Source organism: Dama dama, chromosome 23 (assembly GCF_033118175.1).
Source record: "Dama dama isolate Ldn47 chromosome 23, ASM3311817v1, whole genome shotgun sequence".
Classification (NCBI taxonomy): Eukaryota; Metazoa; Chordata; class Mammalia; order Artiodactyla; family Cervidae; genus Dama; species Dama dama.
This window is the reverse complement of record NC_083703.1, coordinates 63,953,144-63,974,477: the sequence shown is the minus strand read 5'-3', so window position 1 is coordinate 63,974,477 and position 21,334 is coordinate 63,953,144. Positions and strand designations below refer to the sequence as shown.

The 21,334-nt window shown below is 36.2% G+C and overlaps 1 protein-coding gene across 2 annotated transcripts in view; it reads right to left on the bottom strand.

Moving 5' to 3' along the window:
- Positions 1-21,334, bottom strand: part of ITCH (itchy E3 ubiquitin protein ligase) — a 95,787-nt gene that overhangs the window by 53,396 nt on the left and 21,057 nt on the right. For both annotated transcript variants that reach the window (XM_061127102.1, XM_061127103.1), the window contains exons 3-6: positions 13,011-13,101; positions 4,905-5,046; positions 2,174-2,298; positions 1,025-1,162 (exon numbers count right to left, since the gene is read on the bottom strand). In XM_061127102.1, the coding sequence (XP_060983085.1) occupies positions 1,025-1,162; positions 2,174-2,298; positions 4,905-5,046; positions 13,011-13,080 (475 nt within the window). In that variant the 5' untranslated portion in view covers positions 13,081-13,101. The remainder of the gene's footprint in view (positions 1-1,024; positions 1,163-2,173; positions 2,299-4,904; positions 5,047-13,010; positions 13,102-21,334) is intronic.

Below are 21,334 nucleotides of genomic sequence, written 5' to 3'. Positions count from 1 at the left end.
TTAAAAAAAAGGTCATGAATTAGAAAGGAAGTAGGAAGTCTTCCAAGGTAGAAACAGAAGTATAACAGCACCTGATAACTGCAAAAATGCTTCATAATGCAGTTTCTAGGTAAACAGAAAGATCTCTGTCAGACTAATCAAGGAAACCATTAATCTGCACTTTGTCTCAAAAATCTGTGTTCCAGGTGAAAATACACTTATTAGAAAATAAGGGATGGAAATATCTAAAGGAAATCCACTGAGAAGTGGTTTTATTACGCATGCTAGCTGTGCAGGGACTAAGTCAGGTGCCAAACTTCTTTTAACTACATCTCATATTTATTCCCTTTAACACCAGTAAACCATAAACTGTAAAATACATCAACATAAAACAAATTGGTTTTGTCATTATTATAACTCAAAGACAGCTCAGTAAATGTAGCCTACAAAAATGGAAGAGGAATAGCAAACGGTGCCAGCTTGTACTGGCTTGTCTGGTACAGTACTAAGGATTCTGAGTCAAATTTAAACTAAATCAGACCCTGCTACAGACAGTAAACTATGTCTGCCACTGGCACTGGAGAAGGTGTAGCATCAAATGCGCCATGTTAACTGCCATTGCTGGCCTACAGAATGGCTACTTTATAAATCAATTTATCACTCTCAGAGACAACAGTGATTTGGCTTTTATTTGGCTAGCTTTTTAACTCTTAGTTCCTAATAGAAACAATGTACTAAAAGTTTAAAATGAAAAATGTCTCTTTATAAAATGGAAATAAAATAATTTCTTTATGTGAAAAAGAATGGCAATAATTACAACATACTTAAGAAGAAAAGACCCTATATATTTCCCTGGTGGTCCAGGGGCTAAGACTCTGTGCTCCCAACGCAGGGAGCCTGGGTTCAATCGCTAGTTAGGGGAACTAGATCCCACATGCCACAACTAAAGATCCTGCATGCCACAATGAAGATCGAAGATCCTGTGTGCTGCAGCTGGTACTCAGCACAGCCAAATAAATAAAAATGCATTTAAGTGATTACTTACTTTCTGAACATGCAGTTTCACCATTGGCGACAACCTCAGACTCTAGCTGCAGCCCATCAAGACAGACTGACAAATCTCCTATTGTCTCCGTTGGTTCTTTGTCACCTACAAGCTGTAAGGTCACAACTACTTCCTCAACTGGAAGAGAATAAAATCATAGAAAACGGTCACTTTTTTAAAAAAAAGTCATAAATGTTAAAAACATAACTCTCAGAAAATTTACATTTGTATGTATACATATTGTTTTAATACACTTCACCCAAGGTTTCAGGCCTTTTCATGCCAAAAACATTTAAAAAACAGAACAAAATTTCCTAGTGCTTAATACCCACAATGTAAGATATTAAATGGGGCTTCCCAGGTAGCTCAGTGAGTGGTAAAGTATCCACCTGTCAATACAGGAGATGTGATTTTGATCCCTGCATCGGGAAGATCCCCTGGAAAAGGAAATGGCAACTCACTCCAGTATTCTTTCCTGGGAAATCCCATGAAGAGAGGAGCCAGGCAGGCTATAGTCCATGAGATCACAAGAGAGTTGGACACAGCTTAGTAACTAAACAACAAACAAAAACACTAACTAGCTCAATCATCTCACTTATTATATTCATTCTCTTCTTCAAAATGAGCCATCAGGACAACTAAGATTACTCAGCAAGGTATGTCTGAATTATATGGAGTGAAAACATAATTTAAGAATGAATTTTTGTCTTATAAATCCTAAATGAAAAATAAAATTCTTAGAAGTATGCTTTAGATACTCAAGGGATTAGAAGTCTGTTTTAAAATCATATTAATTAAAATAAGCATGTTTCAAGTTTTCATGTATCTGTAGATATCAAAAGAGAGATATACACATATAAATAAAACCATCTAAAATAAAATCATCTCTGCTCTATTTCTTTTCCATAATTGAGTATAGCCTTCAATAAATACCTATATACTAAATATTTATTTAAAATACTGGATCCAAAATGAATGGCCAAACGATATTAAGAATGCATTAAATAGTTCAAGCTTTATCTCTCTACTAATGTTACAATCATGTAAACTTAAAAACAAACAGTAAATAGTCATTTTCTCCACATTTGACACATGAAATTTCTTGCAAAATAACAAAAGCTGAGCTTATTCTTATTTTCACATACATACGTTTCATATTGTTTGACTTTAATGTTTCATAGATATCCAATCCAGCAGTTCCCAACAAAACATCAGATTTCAGTGTCTGGTGACTCCACACACGAAAATGTAATTTACTCACAGGGGTGACAATACTACAAATGAAAAAAAAAAAAAGGTGAAAAAAGTATTTCTTTTACTATCACAATGGAATTCTAAATAAATTACAATTAAAATCTCACTGCATATCTTACAGTTTACAACCAATATTGCCTGTATTCTATAATCTTATGAAAAACATATCTGAATGCTACAGGTTTGCACGGTCATCTTCACACACTGCTGACCTATATATAGGGACGATTACATGTATGTATTATCAACAAAAGTAAACGTGTTCATCATGCTACAAACTTTTGAAAAATAATTTTACTTTAGTAGTACAAAAAGCTGAAGCTCCAATACTTTGGCCACCTGGTGTGAAGAACTGACTCATCAGAAAAGACCCTGATGCTGGGAAAGACTGAAGGCAGGAGGAGAAGGGGACAACAGAGCATGAGATGGTTGGATGGCATCACTAATGCAATGGACTTGAGTTTGAGCAAGCTCTGAGAGTTGGTGATAGACAGGGAGGCCTGGCGTGCTGCAGTTCATAGGGTCACAGAGTCAGACACGACTGAGAGACTGAAAAGAACTGAGTACAAAAAAGTGATTTGTACAAAAAATTAAATTCTTATTTTATGTCAGGTAGTGTGTTGAGCTTAGAATTATTTCATTTAACCTTCAGAGTAACCCTGAGGTGAAAATACCACTTTCATCTTCACATACAGAAGCTGATATTCAGAGAGAATAAGCAAATTGCCGAATATCACACAGCCAGTTGGTGACGGACTGTAATCCGAACAAAAATCTGTCATTAAAATTTGTATTAAGAATGTTCTCAGTCAGCTACTTAAGGATTTCAGGATTATATTACCCCATGTTTCACACTGCTAGAGGCAAAGTGTTCAGGACAAGTGTCAAATAAGGCCATACCTTGCTAGATGCCAATACAGAATAGACATTTGAGTTTGCAATAAACTGTATAAAAACCATCTCAATTAGAAAAGCAGAACACTATATAACCTATGATAGTCCTATGGTTCAAGGCTATAAGACTTTTCTGACAAGGGACAGGACTCGTGCCCTCTGCAGTGGAAGTGCAGAGTCCTAACCACTAGACCACCAAGGAATTCCCAGTGGCAGATACTGTAACCAAACTAAGAAACTTTCACCTAATCATTGCCCCTTTTTGGTACAATGTATTCATTCTCTTTCAAAACTTTCAGATGTTACTTTCAGGAGAACATATATTAAATATTATGAGAACATTTCTCTGTTAGTCATCTTTTGTTACTCACACAGTTTAATCTAGATCAAATATCTAATGGGGCGCTAATTAAAAATGAAGTCTAAGAAACATTAATGTTGAAATAAATACAGATGAGAAACATTAGAATGATACTTCTGAAAATAGGTCTCAGAATGATCTTTGGAAGATTCTTAAGTTCCATTTATTTGTTCAAAATCATTATTAAGTACAACAAAGATGCCCTAGCTCTTCAAAAATCCATGTTAAAGATTAATGTAGGTATATCCAATTTGTTTTGTCATTTATTAGAAATATTGTTCACAGAGGCATGTATCATGTGACGAGAAGAGCTTATCATTTCAGATGTCTCATCTCACCATTTAAAAATAAAACATTTTTAGTCACAGGTTTGTTTTCTAAGAGAAAAAAATGAAGAATTTCAAATGTTAGGGAATGAAAGCAATTTGTCTACATTTGATAAAATAACAACTGGTTATATTTTGAACTATGCTTTAATATATAACATACTGTATTATTTTAAAAATATAACATACTGTATTATTTTAAAATCTATTTGTTGATAAATCATACATTTTCTTCCATTTTAGGAGAAGAAGTTTAAAAATTAACCTATAATTCCCTTCAACCAATTATGCTTTTCTTACCAACATTTAGGGCTTTGTCAAGTAGTGCTGAAACAGCTATACCCACCTCTATGAATTTAAATGACAGATAAAAACTCCAATGCACAGACATATGCACAGGAATGTATACTGCACTAACAGCACAACATGAGAAATCAACTGAATAGGGAACTAGTAAAATCAATAACAGTCCATCCATATTAAAGAGTATTATGTAGTTATATTAGAGATGTTAAGACCTGTACGTACTCAGAAAAAAAAGATGTATGTTTAATATAAAAATAGAGTGATAGAACAAAATGTATAATTTTTTTAAAGAAAAAAAAAAGTGGTAGGTTTTGTGGACACTGTAATTTTAAAAAACACAAAATTTAAATTTTAAATTTTAAAAAACAGGAAATTAAATTTTGTCTAAAACGAAAATTTAAAATAAAAATTAAATAAGAAAAAATGAAGTAAGTTCCTGATATCCCTCTATTTCCAACCTAAATTAAGGAAAGAGCTGCTAACATTTCTGGGCCCATAACCCTGGGATCTTTCAGCTGCTATTTAGTGGCAGCAGAGATACCATCAACAACTAAATGAGAATGCAATGAAAAGGAGAAACTGGGAAAACATATAATTAAAGAGAAACGAGACTAAAAGAACAAGGGGAGTAAAATTAAGAGGGGGGGAAGAACAAAAAAAAAGTGAAAAACTTTCTAAAAGCTTCATTTCTGCTGACCTATTAAACAAAATATACCACAGAAAATACTTTCAAACCTACACTGTAAGAGGCTGCTTCCATTTGGGACTGTTCGTATTGTTGCATTTTTCTGTCTTCTTTGACTGTCCATCTACTGTGACTTCCACATAAGGACTTGGCCCAAACCAATTCTTTTTATTTTCTTTAAGCTTTGCTGAAATGACTAAATAGAAGAGAAAATATTTCAGTATTCGAGATGTTAGTCCATCCTTCAAATCAATTTAATTTCATAAAGATTAAACAGAGCATTATTTTTACTTGAGAAGCAAAGCAGTTTGCTCTAAAATATTCACAAATTTTATTCACTTATGACCTGTGTATTTCTTATCATCTTATTAAAAACTATAGGACTTCCTCACACCATCCACCCAAATTCCCATCAGTAGTATCACCAGTCCCAGAAATCTTGAGGTCAATTAAAAAGTACATTGACAAACTTGATAAACAAATATGTGAATGCCTACCATCTATCAGATACTATTGCTCTAAACTCTGGACAGAACAGTTTATAAGTAGAGATAAGTCCTTGTGATGAAAAACAGCCTAAGGTGGCAGAATATGACTTGGTAGTAAAGAAGTTTTCCAAGGATACAGTACTTTTAAGCAACCATCTAAATGACAAGGTCAAGATCAAAGGTAGGAAGAAGGGAACGTTAAGAAAGAGGTACAAAAGCTTTGATCTAAGAAAAGTAGAGCAAACAGAGAAAAATGGTAAATAAGGTGAGATCACATTTAGCTATGCAAGCTAAGACAAGGAATTTGGATTTTATTCTAAGCATGCTAGAAAGCCACTGAAGGCAGAGTTACAAACTAAGATTATGTCTAACATCTCATATATCTCTCATTACCTTAGCAAGAGCTTCTTACATCCTGAGCCTGAGTTAGACAGCACTGCCATAAAACATAAAGCAGCCTTGTCCCAGCCTTGTGTGGAAGGAAGGCACCAAGAGTAGATTTCAATTTAGAACACCCCACAGCTCCCACAGGAGACAACTCACTGATCCCCTATAAACGGGATGACCACAACCAAGGAACTATTTTACTACCTGGATATCTACTCTAACAGCTAAGTTCAGAGATGCCAGTGCCTATCAAGACTAACAGGCCCTTGCGAGTTGCTAGGAAAGTTTATATAGGAGCTACCCAAGAAGTGCAATATACAGTCCAACACATAGACAATCGGGGTACTCTAGCAGGCACAGTCCTAAGTGGTGGCCCTGAACCTCCCGACTTCACTTTGATCTAACATTTTACTTCTGTCCTTTTACGCTTAAGAGGCTGCTAGAGCCATCTAAGAGACAGTAGATTAGACTAGGGTGGTGAACATGGATATGGGGAGGAATAAATATTTTCTAATGAGAATCAACAGGATTAGATTACATTAGTGAGCTACAGAAAAGCAGCAAGGATATCTCCTGTGTTTCTGGCATAAGTAACTGGATAGAAGGTGGTATCAGTGAATAAGATGGAAAAGATCTAGGAAAGAACAAGTTTGAGGAGGGTGGCATGGGCAGGAAATCAAGTGTATTATAATGAATGTATAAATCTGAGATGCTCGTGAGACATCAAAGTGGAAACACTAAGCAAAATGTCTTTTTCAGAACAGAAAATGCTCAAATGGGGGTCAGACCTATCTCTGACTAATATGTACTATAAAGCCCTACTACTTAATACAAAACCTAATTTAATCACAGGATTGCCCCAGAAAAATCCCTATTTTTAATACATTTGTGGTCTGAGAAAAGGTAAAACAGCCCATACAATCATGCATAAGTTCATTTTGTTTCAGGGGCTCTTGTGATCCTCTTAAACTGATTAAGCCTAGAACAAAGAGCAACTATCCTGAGTGGCATTTTAGGATTCAAACTTTTGAAAGCTGTTTACCACGTAATCCCACTCAACCCCACTAGAGCCATTTTAGGAAACTTTAAATGGGAAAATAAAAAGAGTAAGGGAAACGAACACCAACTGTTAGTGTTTTACTGTGTCTGGCACCTAAATATTATTATTTTGACTCTCACGACTATTCTGCAAGACAGGTACTATCTTAATTTTTACACATAAAAAAAGAACAAGATCAATAGAATTTAAAAGTTTTATCCAATGGTCACAGCAAAGCTTGGACAGGAGAATTATGTTAAGTGTTCAAATCTCAAAGTTTAGATTGCACAAAACTTCCATTACAGTCCTAATATTGTAAAATAGATCAATGTACTACTTCCTAAAATTTAAATTCCCAAGGTAAATTAAAAGACTATGAATTATAAACTAGAAGAAAATGAATCAGAAAAATGTCAGTATCAACTGTCACCTGGGCTACACCTAAAGGCCTCTAACAACTATTTTTACTTTCACTTCTCCAGTCCAATTCCTCATAGCTACTAGAATTGTTCCTAGAACAGATGTGACCATGTCAATACTTTTCAATGATTCTCTAACGCCTGAAAAATGAAGTTTAAATTCTTCTGGGGCATTTAACATTGCTTACAATATACTTTTATAGCCCCTTTCCTGTACAATATCCCACACAGGCCCCTGGTGTTCTAACCACTCTTACCTGTTTGCTGTCCCTCACAAGGGCCATGTACTTTGACGGCTCATATGTGCTACTCCCCTCCACTCATAATGATCCTTTTTCCTTTTCATCCAACACAATTCTACTTCCTGAGGTGTCTTTAATCCCTTCTCTTTGAAGAGTTCTTTAAATCTAACAAGTCAGAATTGTTCTATGCTTGCACAGCATTTTCTTATTTATATACGGCTCCTATTGCTTTTCATTCAGTCTTAGTTCTTAGTAGGTTTATTAGTTTTTACTTATTTATGCAATCCCCTTCATGGCAAGGTTATAGCAAGTGTGTATATTTAATAACTTCCTCTCCAATATGAAATAAAAGTTTTGACAATTTAAATATAAAAGTAAAAATAAGTAAGTAAATATAAAGAAAGTAAAAGTGAATCCTTGGCTTATTCAACTTATTTTGGGAATCAGAAGGCTGTAAGGAACAAGGTAAAACAAATAAGGGTACTGAGATCAAGTTATGATTAGCAATATGATGAACTGATAAGAGATAAAACCAGTTATGCAAGGATTACCCTCTGTGGTCAGAAGTCATGAGAGGCCACAAGAGGCCTCTTTAGCAGAACTATGGCTTGTCTGGGCAGAACTGGATATAAACTCTTGACTTTAAATTTAAAGTATGAAGGACCCTCCTGGTCTCTAAGCATTGGGAGCTAAATATATGGTATTCTAGTAAATCTGGAAAAATACAGTAATGTTTAATTTCAATTTGTAAGAACTGAAATAAGATGGTTTCTCTTCCTCAAATGATGAGCTCTGAGTAAGGACTAAGACCAAGAAATTTCTAGGAAATACCAAAGTACTTATTCTGCCCATGTAAGTATAATACTAGCATACAGCAAGCATCAAAACACAGATAAGCTCAGTATAATAGCTGAAGTTAGGTGCAGAACATAATTAAACAGGAAATGGCTAAAGATAGGGAAGGATGTAAGAAAACAGACTTGTGTCCAAGGTAAAGGAACCAGGCCACAGAATTAGAGATAAAGAATAAAGAATGATCTGGAAATCAACTTATTCTGGGAATTGGAAGGCTATAAGGAACAAGGTTAAAACAAACAAGGGTGCTGAGATCAAGTTATGATTAGCAATACGATGAACTCTCAAAAACATTTGAGAGTAAGTAGGTATTTCTGATTTCCTGCTATAATTTTTGTAACTATCTGATAAATTACAAAAGGATCTGCCCAACACAAGGATCAATACAGGTACATTCAATACCCAACAAAAGTGTTAAGAGATCACTTCAATGCCAACAGCAGTTCCCAAGGGGATGCCTCATATAGTACCTTGATCAATAAAAGTGTAACACAAAAGACCACCTTTCTACTCCAGTTCAAACTGGAATAGCAAAATGGCTATTCATGTTATTTCTATAAATTAAGAGTCAAATCATAGAAAGTGTGACTAACGAACTGGCATGATTTTAAAGTTTAAGGTTTAAAAGCGTAAGGATTAGACATCAGGAAATAATTACAATTAAGTTTAGTGAACAATCATCATCTCATATAGATACAAAATTGAAGAAATAGAAAAGGAGTTTTTTTCCTTGTGAGAACTCAATCACTTGTGATGAGGTATACTTTATTTTATGTAAATTCTGAAAAAGAAAAGTAAGGCTGCCTTTCCCTTAATGTTCCTATAAAGAATTATTTGAAATTCAAACACATCAAGTTCTCTAAACAATCTATTTATCAACATAGTATCAATTTATGAATTAATTTTTTAAAACTTGCTACAACTTATACAAGTTTTTATTAAAACTTATAAGGTGTCATTTCTCTGAAATAAATTTTCTACTTGCCCTCATCTGGTAAGGAAAAGCAATTAGCAAATGTATATACTGTAAACAAATTATGTATGTACGCATGTAATGCATGCATGACAGAAAGAGAAAGACATAAATTTGAGCAGAACCACAGAGTAACATTTTAACTTTTGACACTAAATTTCCCTATCAGTCTTTCACAGCAACTTTCTAAAACACCAATCCAGTTTACTGCTCTTTGTTAAAAACTCTGGTTACTTCCCATCTCCCTTAGCAATGATCTTTTTTTTTTTTTTTTTTTTTGGCAGCCTTGACTCAAGTGAAGGAGATGACCCATTTCCATGAATTCTCACAGGTCCCTGCTCTGCAGCAGTGGCTTTTACGGATGAGGGAAGCCTTGGCATTTCCCTCCTTCACGCCATTTGCTCTGTCATGTTCATTCCTGAAAGATCCTTTTATACCTTTCTATTTTTTAAATAGTAGCAATGTTTCAAGCACCACTTTCTTTCACAGCTGCAAGCACCACTTTCTTTCACAGCTGCTGCTACTGCTAAGTCACTTCAGTCGTGTCCGACTCTGTGTGACCCCATAAACGGCAGCCCACCAGGCTCCCCTGTCCCTGGGATTCTCCAGGCAAGAACACTGGAGTGGGCTGCCATTTCCTTCTCCAATGCATGAAAGTGAAAAATGAAAGTGAAGTCGCTCAGTCGTGTCCGACTCTTAGCGACCCCATGGACTGCAGCCTATCAGGCTCCTCCATCCATGGGATTTTCCAGGCAAGAGGACTGCACATAGCAGCAACTCTAGTCAAATACTACCCCTTTTTCCTGACCAAAGTCATTATCTCTTGCACTACCATATACCATGACATATATTTTACACTTGCATATTTATGCCTTTCTTGAATTTTAGAAGTGTTGAGGCAGCTTACCAAAATAAAATAAAAAACAAAAAATTCAAATACTGTAGCTAATCCATTAACACAGAATAAAAAATACAATGTCAATTAAAGTGGGATTCTTTGTGGGAAAGAACTTTGTTCTGAGGTTTCTAGCACAAAAAGCAAAGTAAATAGTGAATTATAAAGGACACTTGATTCTAGTCAACTTGGCACTCTACTGTTTATTATCTGACATTCTCCATATCTGCCATATCTAATGATGTCTTTGCTAAATATATAACTTTTATCCATAATTCAAGGTGCCTGTTTTTGTTAAAAATGCTTTTGCCCTATACTTGTACATTCTCAGAATTTTTAGACTCAACATTAAAAGCTTATAGATGGCTAAAATTATGTCTTCTTGAGGTGCATTTAGGCATTAAGTGTTTTTCTTCCCGTGACAGTCACAATAGCAAATAAGATAGCTAGCTTATGCAAAGAAAAGTCGAAAGGAATATAACTTAAATCTGGTTGCTCAGATGGTAAAGAGTCTGCCCGCAATGCAGGAGACCCAGCCAGGTTCAATCCCTGGGGTCAGGAAGATCCCCTGGAGAAGAGAATGACTACCCACTCCAGTATTCTTGCCTGGAGAATTCCATAAATAAAGGAGCCTGGTGGGCTACAGTCCATGGGATCACAAAGAGTTGGACACAACTGAGTGACTAACACTTTCATTTTTTCTTTCCTCACGTTACTATTTTAAATTGCTGACTTTTTAAAAATAAAAAGCCTGTATATTGCTTACATAACTTGAAAAGCTGACACTATTAAATTCTCTAAATCAAAAATTTTAACTTAAGCTGTCCAGTAAAGAAAGTCTTAAGAAGCCTGGCCCAATGTAAAACAGCTACTCAGACTAGACTTAAAGATGGAGAGAAAGTGAAAGTGTTAGTTGCTCAGTCATGTCTGATTTTTTGCGATCCCATGGACTGCAGCCCTCCAGACTCTTCTGTCCACGAAATTCTCCAGGCAAGAATACTAGAGTGGGTAGCCATTCCCTTCTCCAAAAGATTTTCCTGACCCAGGGATTGAACCTGGGTCCCCTGCAATGCAGGCAGATTCTTTACCATCTGAACCATCAGGGATGGGGAAGGGAGAAACAACTAGAATCTGGCTTTGGCAAAGAAATATTAGAATCTTTCATTGAAAATCAGACATCACTAAGAAAAGAGACTGGAGTCAGTGAAAGAATTCCCAAGAATAAATTCTAGCATGCTTTCAACTTAAGAAGGTGTTACTTTTATATAACTCAAATACTTTTAGGTTTCTAGAAAGATAAGAAAAATACAGTTTATAACTTTATATTCATAATCTAGAGGTGGAAGTAAGCCAGGTACAGTATTAACAGAAACTAACATAAGCAATAAATACCATTAAATTAAAAGGAGAGAGACTAAGTTTCCATTGTGTGATAGACACACGCTTGTCTAAAGAAAATCGAGTGCCTCACTTTGGCTAGTACAAATGGTTTCAATAAAAAGACCCTACAAAGAAATCATATGGAATTTGACTGTGAAAGGTCTTAGGCCAGTTTTAAAGAAATTCACTAACATAGCCAAGGTGAAGCACTGACGGTTTTTGAGCAGGTACAAATCAGGTGGTATTTTAAGAAACATTAATCTGAAAGTGATCCACTTGGTTAGTACGGTTAGAGGAAAAAAACAGGTATTAGGAAAGTAATAAGAGCAACCAAAAAATTTTAATAGGCATTTCTCAAAAAAAGATATACAAATGGCTAGTAATAAGCACATGAAAAAAATGCTCATCATTAACTGTCAAGAGAAATGAACTCAAACCCTTGAGATACTATGTCACATCCATTACAATTCTCTAACCAAAAACATAAGCATTGCAAGGATGCTTACAAAACTGTAACCCTCATACATGATTGGTGGGAATACAAATTGGTCTGGATGCTTTGAAAATTAATTTGGAATTCCTCACAATGCTAAATGTGGATATTACATGACCCAGTCACTCTACTCCCAGGAACACTCAAGAAAACTGAAAACATACAACTTCACACAGTTATACACAAATGTTCATAGCATTATTCATAATACCCAAAAAGTGGAACCAACCCAAACACCCATCAATTGATAAATGGATCAAGTATTTCCACAAATGGTATAGTATTTGGCAATAAAAAGAAATTAAATACTAATGCATGCTACAACAGGGATGAATCTTGAAAACAATATAAGTAAGACAAGTCAAGAGACAAAGGCCACACATTTTATGATTCTATTTGTATGAGACCAATGTAGGCAAAGCTATAGAGAGAAAAATAATTAAGCTAGGGCTGAAGGTGGCTGGGGAATATGGGGCAGGGGTTTCTTTCTGGAGTGGTGAAAATGTTCTAAAATTGACTGGTGATGGTTGCACAACTCTGAGAATGTATTAACAATCACTGACCTCTAAATGAGTAAACTGAATAGTATGTGAATTAGCTTTCAAGAAAGCTAAAAAAATCTAAATCAAAACAAAAAACAGTAGCAACTGCCCAAGCATGTTTAATAAACAAACCCAAATCCTATACCATACCCAATAACAACCTGAAATTAAAATGTTATCTTTACATATCTAAACATTATATTCATTTATTCATTCAGCAAATACTAATTCAACACCTGATATGTAACAGCCACTAAAGGTTTTCTTCTCAGAAGATTTTTTTATTGATGGTGAAAGTGAAGTGAAAGTCGCTCAGTCGTGTCCGACTCTTTGCGACCCCATGGACTATACAGCCCATGGAAATTCTCCAGGCCAGAATACTGGGGTGGGCGGGGGCGCCGCAAAGAGAATGAGGGAAGTAATGCAGTAGATCTTTTTAAGACTTACCAGTAATCTGAAGTTGTGATTTCATGGTCAAACTACCCATTGAACCAAGCTGTGATCCACTGTCAGACATATCACCAACAGGAAGGCAAACCTGAACAGGGCAAAGGAAACACTGTAAACATCAAAAATTCCCACTTGAAAAATATGTAAGTAATGCTAACCAGGCCATTTCCATGTCCCACTGAAGACCACAAAATAACCAGTGGTCTTCACGCTGCTAAATTCTAGTATCCATGCTGCACTAAACTATCAGCAAAATCTGAAATGGTTGAATTTCTTTCTTCCATGGTTTACTTTCTTCTTTTAGTTCCCAAGACACATTCTCGAGGTTTATGTCCTACCTTACTGATTATTCCTTCTCAGTCTTCTTTGATGATTCCTTCTGGTCTCTCTACCCTCTTAATACTGGAATGTCCTAGGGCTCAGTTATTGGTTCCCTCTTCTCTCATATCTTCATATTCATTTCCTCAAGGATATCATCCAGTGTTATGGCTTTAAATATCATCTATATACCAACAAGTCCCAACTTTATATTTCTATCCCAGATTTCACTCCTGAATTATAAACAGCAACTTCATTCGGGTACCCAAAAGACATTTTAAACTAACACATCAAAAACGGAACCCCTGATGTCCTCTGTAAACTATCTCAGTCAAAGGCAATTTCACCCTTTCAGATGCTCAAGCTAAAAACTATGGAGTTATTCTTGACTCCTTTGTTCATAGGTCCCTTCCCACCTGCTGACAAATTCTAATGTCTCTATCTGCAAAATACACCTAGAATCCAGCCATTTCTCACCACTTCTATCATCAATCTGTTCATAGCCACCTAACAGCTATCTTCTTCCTAAATTATGACCCTCTCCTAGATTAACCTAAAGTGACTAGATTAACCTAAAGTGACTGTACCGTCCATGGAATTCTCCAGGCCAGAATACTGGAGTGGATAGCCTTTCCCTTCTCCAGATGGTCTTCTCAACCCAGGGATCAAACCCAGGTCTCCCGCACTGCAGGCAGATTCTTTACCAGCTGGAGTCACAAGGGAAACCCAGGAGGTCTCCCTTTTTCCATCCTTGTCCAGCCTCAGTACCTATTCTTAACACAACCTGGATGATTTTAAGATGTTAAAAAGTTCTTTGAATCCTCCCATTTTCCTCAAGAGTGAAAGACCCTGTATGACACATGCTTCCACTGCTCCCCTGATCTTATTTCCCCTCTACTTTCTGCCCCTACTCAGGCACCTACCTATTATTTTTCAAACATGCCAGCACATTCTTGCCTTAAGACCTTTGTTCTACTTGTTTTCTTCACAATATTAACAGTCTGTTCCACCTATCCTGATCATTTTTTTTTTCTTCTACAGACAATGTGATTTTTTTTGACATACTAAGTAATTGACTTGGTTATTATGTTTATTGATTTTGACTCTCTGGGCTAGAATATAAACTCCATGTGAGCAGGAATCATTTTTTTGGTTCACTGATAAAACCCAGAATCTCAAAACAGTGCCTGACACATTGCAAACACTTAAACATCTGATCTGTGAAATGAACAAAGATGGCTCCTGAATTATACTAAAATGAACAGCCCTAACAGTCCATAGTCTCAGAAGAGTTAATCCTCATGTGGTAAAGGCATGATCTATGTAACAGAGATTTTATAACAAAATCAGGACACTTGGGCTTGATTCCTGGCTACAACACTTAGTGTATGATGCTATTTGAGTTATGTAACCTCTCTAGGTCTCAGTTTCCTGTCAGAGATATGGGGATAACACCATCTCTACCTCACAAGGTTGTTGAAAGACTGAATGATTATGTATGTGGGGGGGGAAATGCTATGAATGTTTATTATTCATACTGTTAGAATTTAACTAAATGTGTTTTTAAAATAAAGTGTTCTTAGGCTTTTGGGGACTTGATAAAATATCAGGAATATTTTGAGTGGGTCAAAGATTAAAGTAAAATTTACTTAAGTACTCGCTATCTGCCAGGTTCTATGTAAGAAATACATAAATACAATAAGGCAAACAAAGCAACCTGAAACTGTAAACATGTCTACAGTATTCATACAAAATTAAGCTTCCATTCCCTGGTGGTCCAGGGGTTAGGACCAATTGCAATGCAGGGGGCAAGAGTTTGATCCCTAGTCAGGGAACAGAATCCCATATGCTGAGGAGACAGGGAGGGACGGACAGACAGATATAGGGAGGAAGGAAAAAGAATATGTTCGAGGCTAAAATTCTGGCAGCCTTAACTCAAATGACTAGCTCATTCCCTTGGCTTGGTCTGTTTATTTTTTTCCTTCACTTTCTATATCTACTTAAATTGCACCATTTCAGATGTTTTATACAATTTACTAAAAGGGCCATTTTATTTTAAATACAGAAGGCATACATCATAAATAAAGCCATTAGTAGTCACCCAGAATATAAAGGCACTGAGGTGTACCATAAAAGTCAACAGAGCATTGCACAGGATATTCTTCTGATTCAAACTGCTTGTTACAGAAAGAGTCCTCAAAGACATGATTACCACATTATGTATAGTTATTACCATCTCCTCAATACCAAAAAGACTGTCTGTCACAGAATTATGACATCAAGATAAGGAAATTAAGAGGCAGTGAGAAAAGTTCAACATCTGGATGCTGATTTATTTTATGCATGATAAAGTATTATTCTAGTTGCTGATCTATAGCAACAGTTTATTGCTGGAAAAATACCCTCTTAAATAGTATAGATTATTCTAAATTAACATTATAAAGTTGCAAAGAAAACAAATTCAAAATTATAATAAAATGTATTTTAAAAACACAATTTCATGTAAGGAAGACTAATGAAAGTACAGACTACAAATATTTTTAGAAACAGTGATTCTCTCCAGATAATTACAGAGAATCATTGTGATAAAACTGTGATATGCTTTGCAAAAACATGCTGATAATTTTAATAATGTATGTTCTAGTTCATGTTAGTTCCATATAATCAAAATTATTTATTTTAAATCTCTAAGAATAAAAAAAAAACACACCACTTGTATAATAGTAAAGAAAAATTATAGAAACCTTAGTATTAACTGGCAACCAGTTAAATAATCACAAATTCATACCACAGAAAACTATCCAACAATTAAAACAACTTACTAGTAACTGAAATGGAAAGATTTCAAGGACATTTAAGTTACAGAATATATATAATGTAATATTTTTGCAAATAAAAACAAAATGCATATCCCTATGAAAGTGAAAGGAAAGTGAAGTCGCTCAGTCGTGTCCAACTCTTTGTGACCCCATGGACTGTAGCCTACCAGGATCCTCCCTCCATGGGATTCTCCAGGCAAGAATACTGGAGTGGGTTGCCATTTCCTTCTCCAGGGGATCTTCCCAACTCAGGGATCGAACCCCAGTCTCCTGCATTGCAGGCAGACGCGTTAACCTCTGAGCAACCAGGGAAGCCTATCCTCCCTATAGGTAAATATAAATAAAGGCAGAAAAAGTATCCATCCCAAACTGGTAAGAGTGGCTACCCTCCTGTGTACTGAAGAAGGAAGTCATGGGGAACTTGTGGTTTTATATGTATAATTTGAGTTTAAAAAGAAAATATTTACCATACTTGTACAATTTGAAAGATACCTCAAGACTAAGTAGACAGAGAATCTACACTTCAAAAACCATCTTCTCCCCTGAGCTCCAGACTCCTAAATCTAACCTTTACAACTGTCTGCATTATTAAAATGACTAAGGTGAAACTCTGCCTGGCTCAATAGCAGTACCATTCACCCAGTTGCTCAAGCCAAAGCTATGAGCATAAAATCTTTCCCTCTAGTTGTAAAGATTCTATCTGCAAAATATACCCTACTATAATCCTTAAAGAGATGGGAATACCAGACCATCTGATCTGTCTCTTGAGAAACCTGTATGCAGGTCAGGAAGCAACAGTTAGAACTGGACATGGAACAACAGACTGGTTCCAAATAAGGGAAGGAGCACGTCAAGGCTGTATATTGTCATCCTGCTTACTTAACTTATATGCAGAGTACATCATGAGAAATGCTGGGCTGGAAGAAGCACAAGCTGGAATCAAGATTGCCAGGAGAAACATCAATAACCTCAGATACACAGACGATACCACCCTTATGGCAGAAAGTGAGAAGGAACTAAAAAGCCTCTTGATGAAAGTGAAAGAGGAGAGTGAAACTGTTGGCTTAAAGCTCAACATTCAGAAAACTAAGATCATGGCATCTGGTCCCATCACTTCCTCGGAAATAGATGGGGAAACAGTGGAAACAGTGTCAGGCTTTATTTTTGGGGGCTCCAAAATCACTGCAGATGGTGACTGCAGCCATAAAATCAAAAGACGCTTACTCCTTGGAAGGTTATGGCCAACCTAGATAGCATATTTAAAAGCAGAGACACACACACAAAAAATAAATAAAAATAAATAAATAAAAGCAGAGACACTACTTTGCCAACAAAGATCCGTCTAGTCAAGGCTATGGTTTTTCCAGTAGTCATGTATGGATGTGAGAGTTGGATGGTGAAGAAAGCTGAGCGCCGAAGAATTGATGCTTTTGAACTGTAGTGTTGGAGAAGACTTGAGAGTCCCTTGGACTGCAAGGAGATCCAACCAGTCCATCCTAAAGGAGGTCAGTCCTGGGTGTTCATTGGAAGGACTGATGTTGAAGCTGACGATACTTTGGCCACCTGATGCAAAGAACTGACTCACTGGAAAAGACCCTAATGCTGGGAAGGACTGGGGGCAGGAGAAGAAGGGGACGACAGAGGATGAGATGGCTGGATGGCATCACCGACTCGATGGACAGGGTTTTGGGTAGACTGCGGGAGTTGGTGATGGACAGGGAGGCCTGGCATACTGCGATTCATGGGGTCGCAGAGTCAGACACGACTGAACTGATATACCCTAAAATATAGGCTTACTTTTCTTTTAACTACATTAGCCCAAGCCACACCCAGCCCTTCCCTGTCAACAAACTGTTACAAGTGACTAAATAAGGCTCCTTGCCTCTGCATTTGCTCCTTCTCCCTCTCAGCCATTTCCCATCAAAGTTAGGGTACTCTTTTAAATATTAGAATTAGATCTTGCTCTAGTCTGCTTAAATATCCAATAATTGCCTATCTCACCTAAAATAGAATCCAAATTCCTCACTCTGGCTTAAAGAAACTCCACTTCATTCCATACATGACCTACTTTCTTGAGTTCTCCTCATAACATTCTCCTCCTTAGCCACTGTAAATCTGGATTCTATTTCTCAAACACACTAAAGTCATTCTGGACTTACAGGCTTACACTAGCTGTTCCCTCTGCTGAGAATGTTTTTCCCACTTATCTTTGAATAGCTAACATCTTGCATTCAGCCCTCAAGTTAATACTCAGGTCTTCCCTGACTAACCAGTATAATGTAGCCATATTATTACTTTCTACCACATCACTGAAATTTTTCTGACTTTTTATTAATTTCTACAAAGGTAGGCAACCTTGTCTGCTTTGCTAATCAGTACCTGAAATACTCTACAGTTTTAATCAACTAATGTCCACAATTTATACTAAGGGTCACTCTTTATGAACCTTATACGGTCCTAAGGATGTTGACAAATGCATAACTGCCATGTATTCACTACTATAGTATCACAGAGAATCATCTTACAACTCTAAAAATCCTTGCTTCCCCTATTTATTCTTCTTCCCTCATTAAGAACCTCTGGCAACCTCTTATCTTTTTACTGTCTCTACAGTTTTGCTTCTCCCAGAATGTTAGATAGTGGACTCACACAATTTAAGAGCCTCAGCCTGGCTTCTTGGTACTACGATTAAAGTTTCCTCCATATCTTTTCAGAGCTTGACAGTTTTTTAAAATTTGCTGAATAAACATTTCACATGTGTTTATTCCACTGTGTATCCATGCGCCTGCTGAAGGATGTTAGATGCTTCCAGCTTCTGGCAATTATGAAGACTATCATGCAGGTTCTTTGTGGATGTAAGTCTTCTACTCAACTGGGTAAAGAGGACTACAATTACAGGATGATAAGGGTAAACCTATGTTTTAGCTCTGTAAGCAACTGCCTAAATCATCTTCCAAAGTGGCTGTACCATTTTGCATTCCTATTAGAACTGAAGGAAAATTTCTACTGCTCCATATCCTCACAAGCATTTGATACTGTCAGAATTTAGTATTTCTGGAATTTAGACAATCTAATAGGTGTACAATGATGTTTCACTAGTGGCTTAGTTTTTAATTCCCATGTGACATGATGTTGAGCATCTTTTCATATGTTTGATTATTTACCATCTATGTACACTGTTTCGTGAGGTATCTGTTCAGATATTTTACTCATTGTTTTCTTACTGTTGTATTTTAAGAGTTATTTGTGTATTTTAAATATAAGTCCTTTACGTGTTTTGCAAACATTTTCTCACAGCCTATGGCTTCTCTCGAAGAAGGCAATGGCACCCCACTCCAGTATCCTTGCCTGGAAAATCTCATGGACGGAGGAGCCTGGTAGGCTGCAGTCCATGGAGTCACATAGAGTCGGACACGACTGAAGTGACTTAGCAGTAGCAGCAGCATGGCTTCTCTTTCCATTTTCTTAACAGTGTAAAGGTGCTGGTCGCTAATACCCACATGTCTTAAGTTGAGTGCAGTGGGTGGGTTCCCCACACCAACAAGCAATTCTCCAATGCCAACTGGGTGTCCTACAGTTTACTAAAAATCACAGGAAATAAATATGACATAGTTTTATATATTAAAAAATTTTTTCACCAAAAAATCTATTAGAAATAAAATACACTAAAGTTGCAGGGTACAAAAAAAAAAAATCAATATATAAAAGTCTGTTCTATACACCAACAACAAATCATCAGAAAGCAATTAAGAAAAACAATCCCATGTACATGGGATCCCATTGCAACAAAAAGAATATCTAGGAATAAATTTAACCAGGTAGGTGAAAGATCATCTTTCTCTGAAAACTAAAGATATTGTTGAAAGAAACTGAACACAACACAAAGAAATGTAAAGGTATTTGGGCTCATGGATTAGAAGAATTTAACATTTTTAAATGTCCATATCACCTAAAGCACCTAAAGCAATCTACAGAGTCAATGCAATCCCTATCAAAATCCCAATGACATTTTTCACAGAAACAGAAGAACAAAAACATACTAAAATTTGTATCGAACAACGAAAGGTCCCAAAAAGCCAAAGCAATCCTGAGGGGAATAGAGGGAAACAAAGCTGAAGTATCATTCACTCTGATTTCAAATTATATTACAAAGTGACAGTAATCAAAAAAGCATGGTATCGTCAAAGTGACACACAAATCAATGGAACAGAATTGAGAGTTCAGAAATAAACACACACATACACGGACAATTAATACACAACACAAGAGAAAAGAACATACAATGGAGAACAGTCTCTTCAATAAATGATGTTGGAAAGACTGGTCATGCAAAAGAATGAAACTAGACCACCAGCTTACACCATACACAAAGTCAACTCAAAATGGATTAAGGACTTGAATGTAATACCTGAAATCATAAAATCTTAGCTGTCAACATCACTAATTATTAGGGAAATGCAAATCAAAACCACAAATGAGATACCACCTCACACCATTAGAGTAAGTATTATCAAAAAGGCAAGAAATAACAAGTGTTAGAGAGGATGTTGAGAAAAGGGAATCCTTGCACAGTTTGTGGGAGTGCAAATTACTGTAGCCACTATTGAAAACAGTATGGAGAGTTCTCAAAAATTAAGAATATGATCCTGCTATTCCACTTCTAGGTATTTATCCAAAAAATTCAAAAACATCTATTTTGAAAAGATATATGCAGATTGATGTTCAATCCAGCATTACATACAAGAGTCAAGATACATAAACAACCTAAGTTGCCATCTGTGAATGACTGGATAAAAAAGATGTAGTACATATTTAAAACAAGGGACTACTACTCAGCTTAAAAATAAAATTTTTTTTTTTTTAGAGAGAGGAAATTTTGCCATTTGCAACCACATGGATAGACCTGGAGGGTATTATGCTAGTGAAGTAAGACAGAAAAAGGCAAATACTGTATGTTCTTTCATATGTGTGTAGGGGGTGGGAGGGTGAGTAGACAAACCAAACAAAAATAAACACACAGAACAGAATAGTGGTTAGCAGAAATTAAGTGCAGGAAGGGCAAAATGCATAAAGGAAATCAAGTGCATGGTGATGAATGGAAACTAAACTCTTGGTAGTTAGCATGTTGCAGTGTATACAGAAGTCAAAATATAATTTTGTACGCTTGAATCTTAAACATTATAA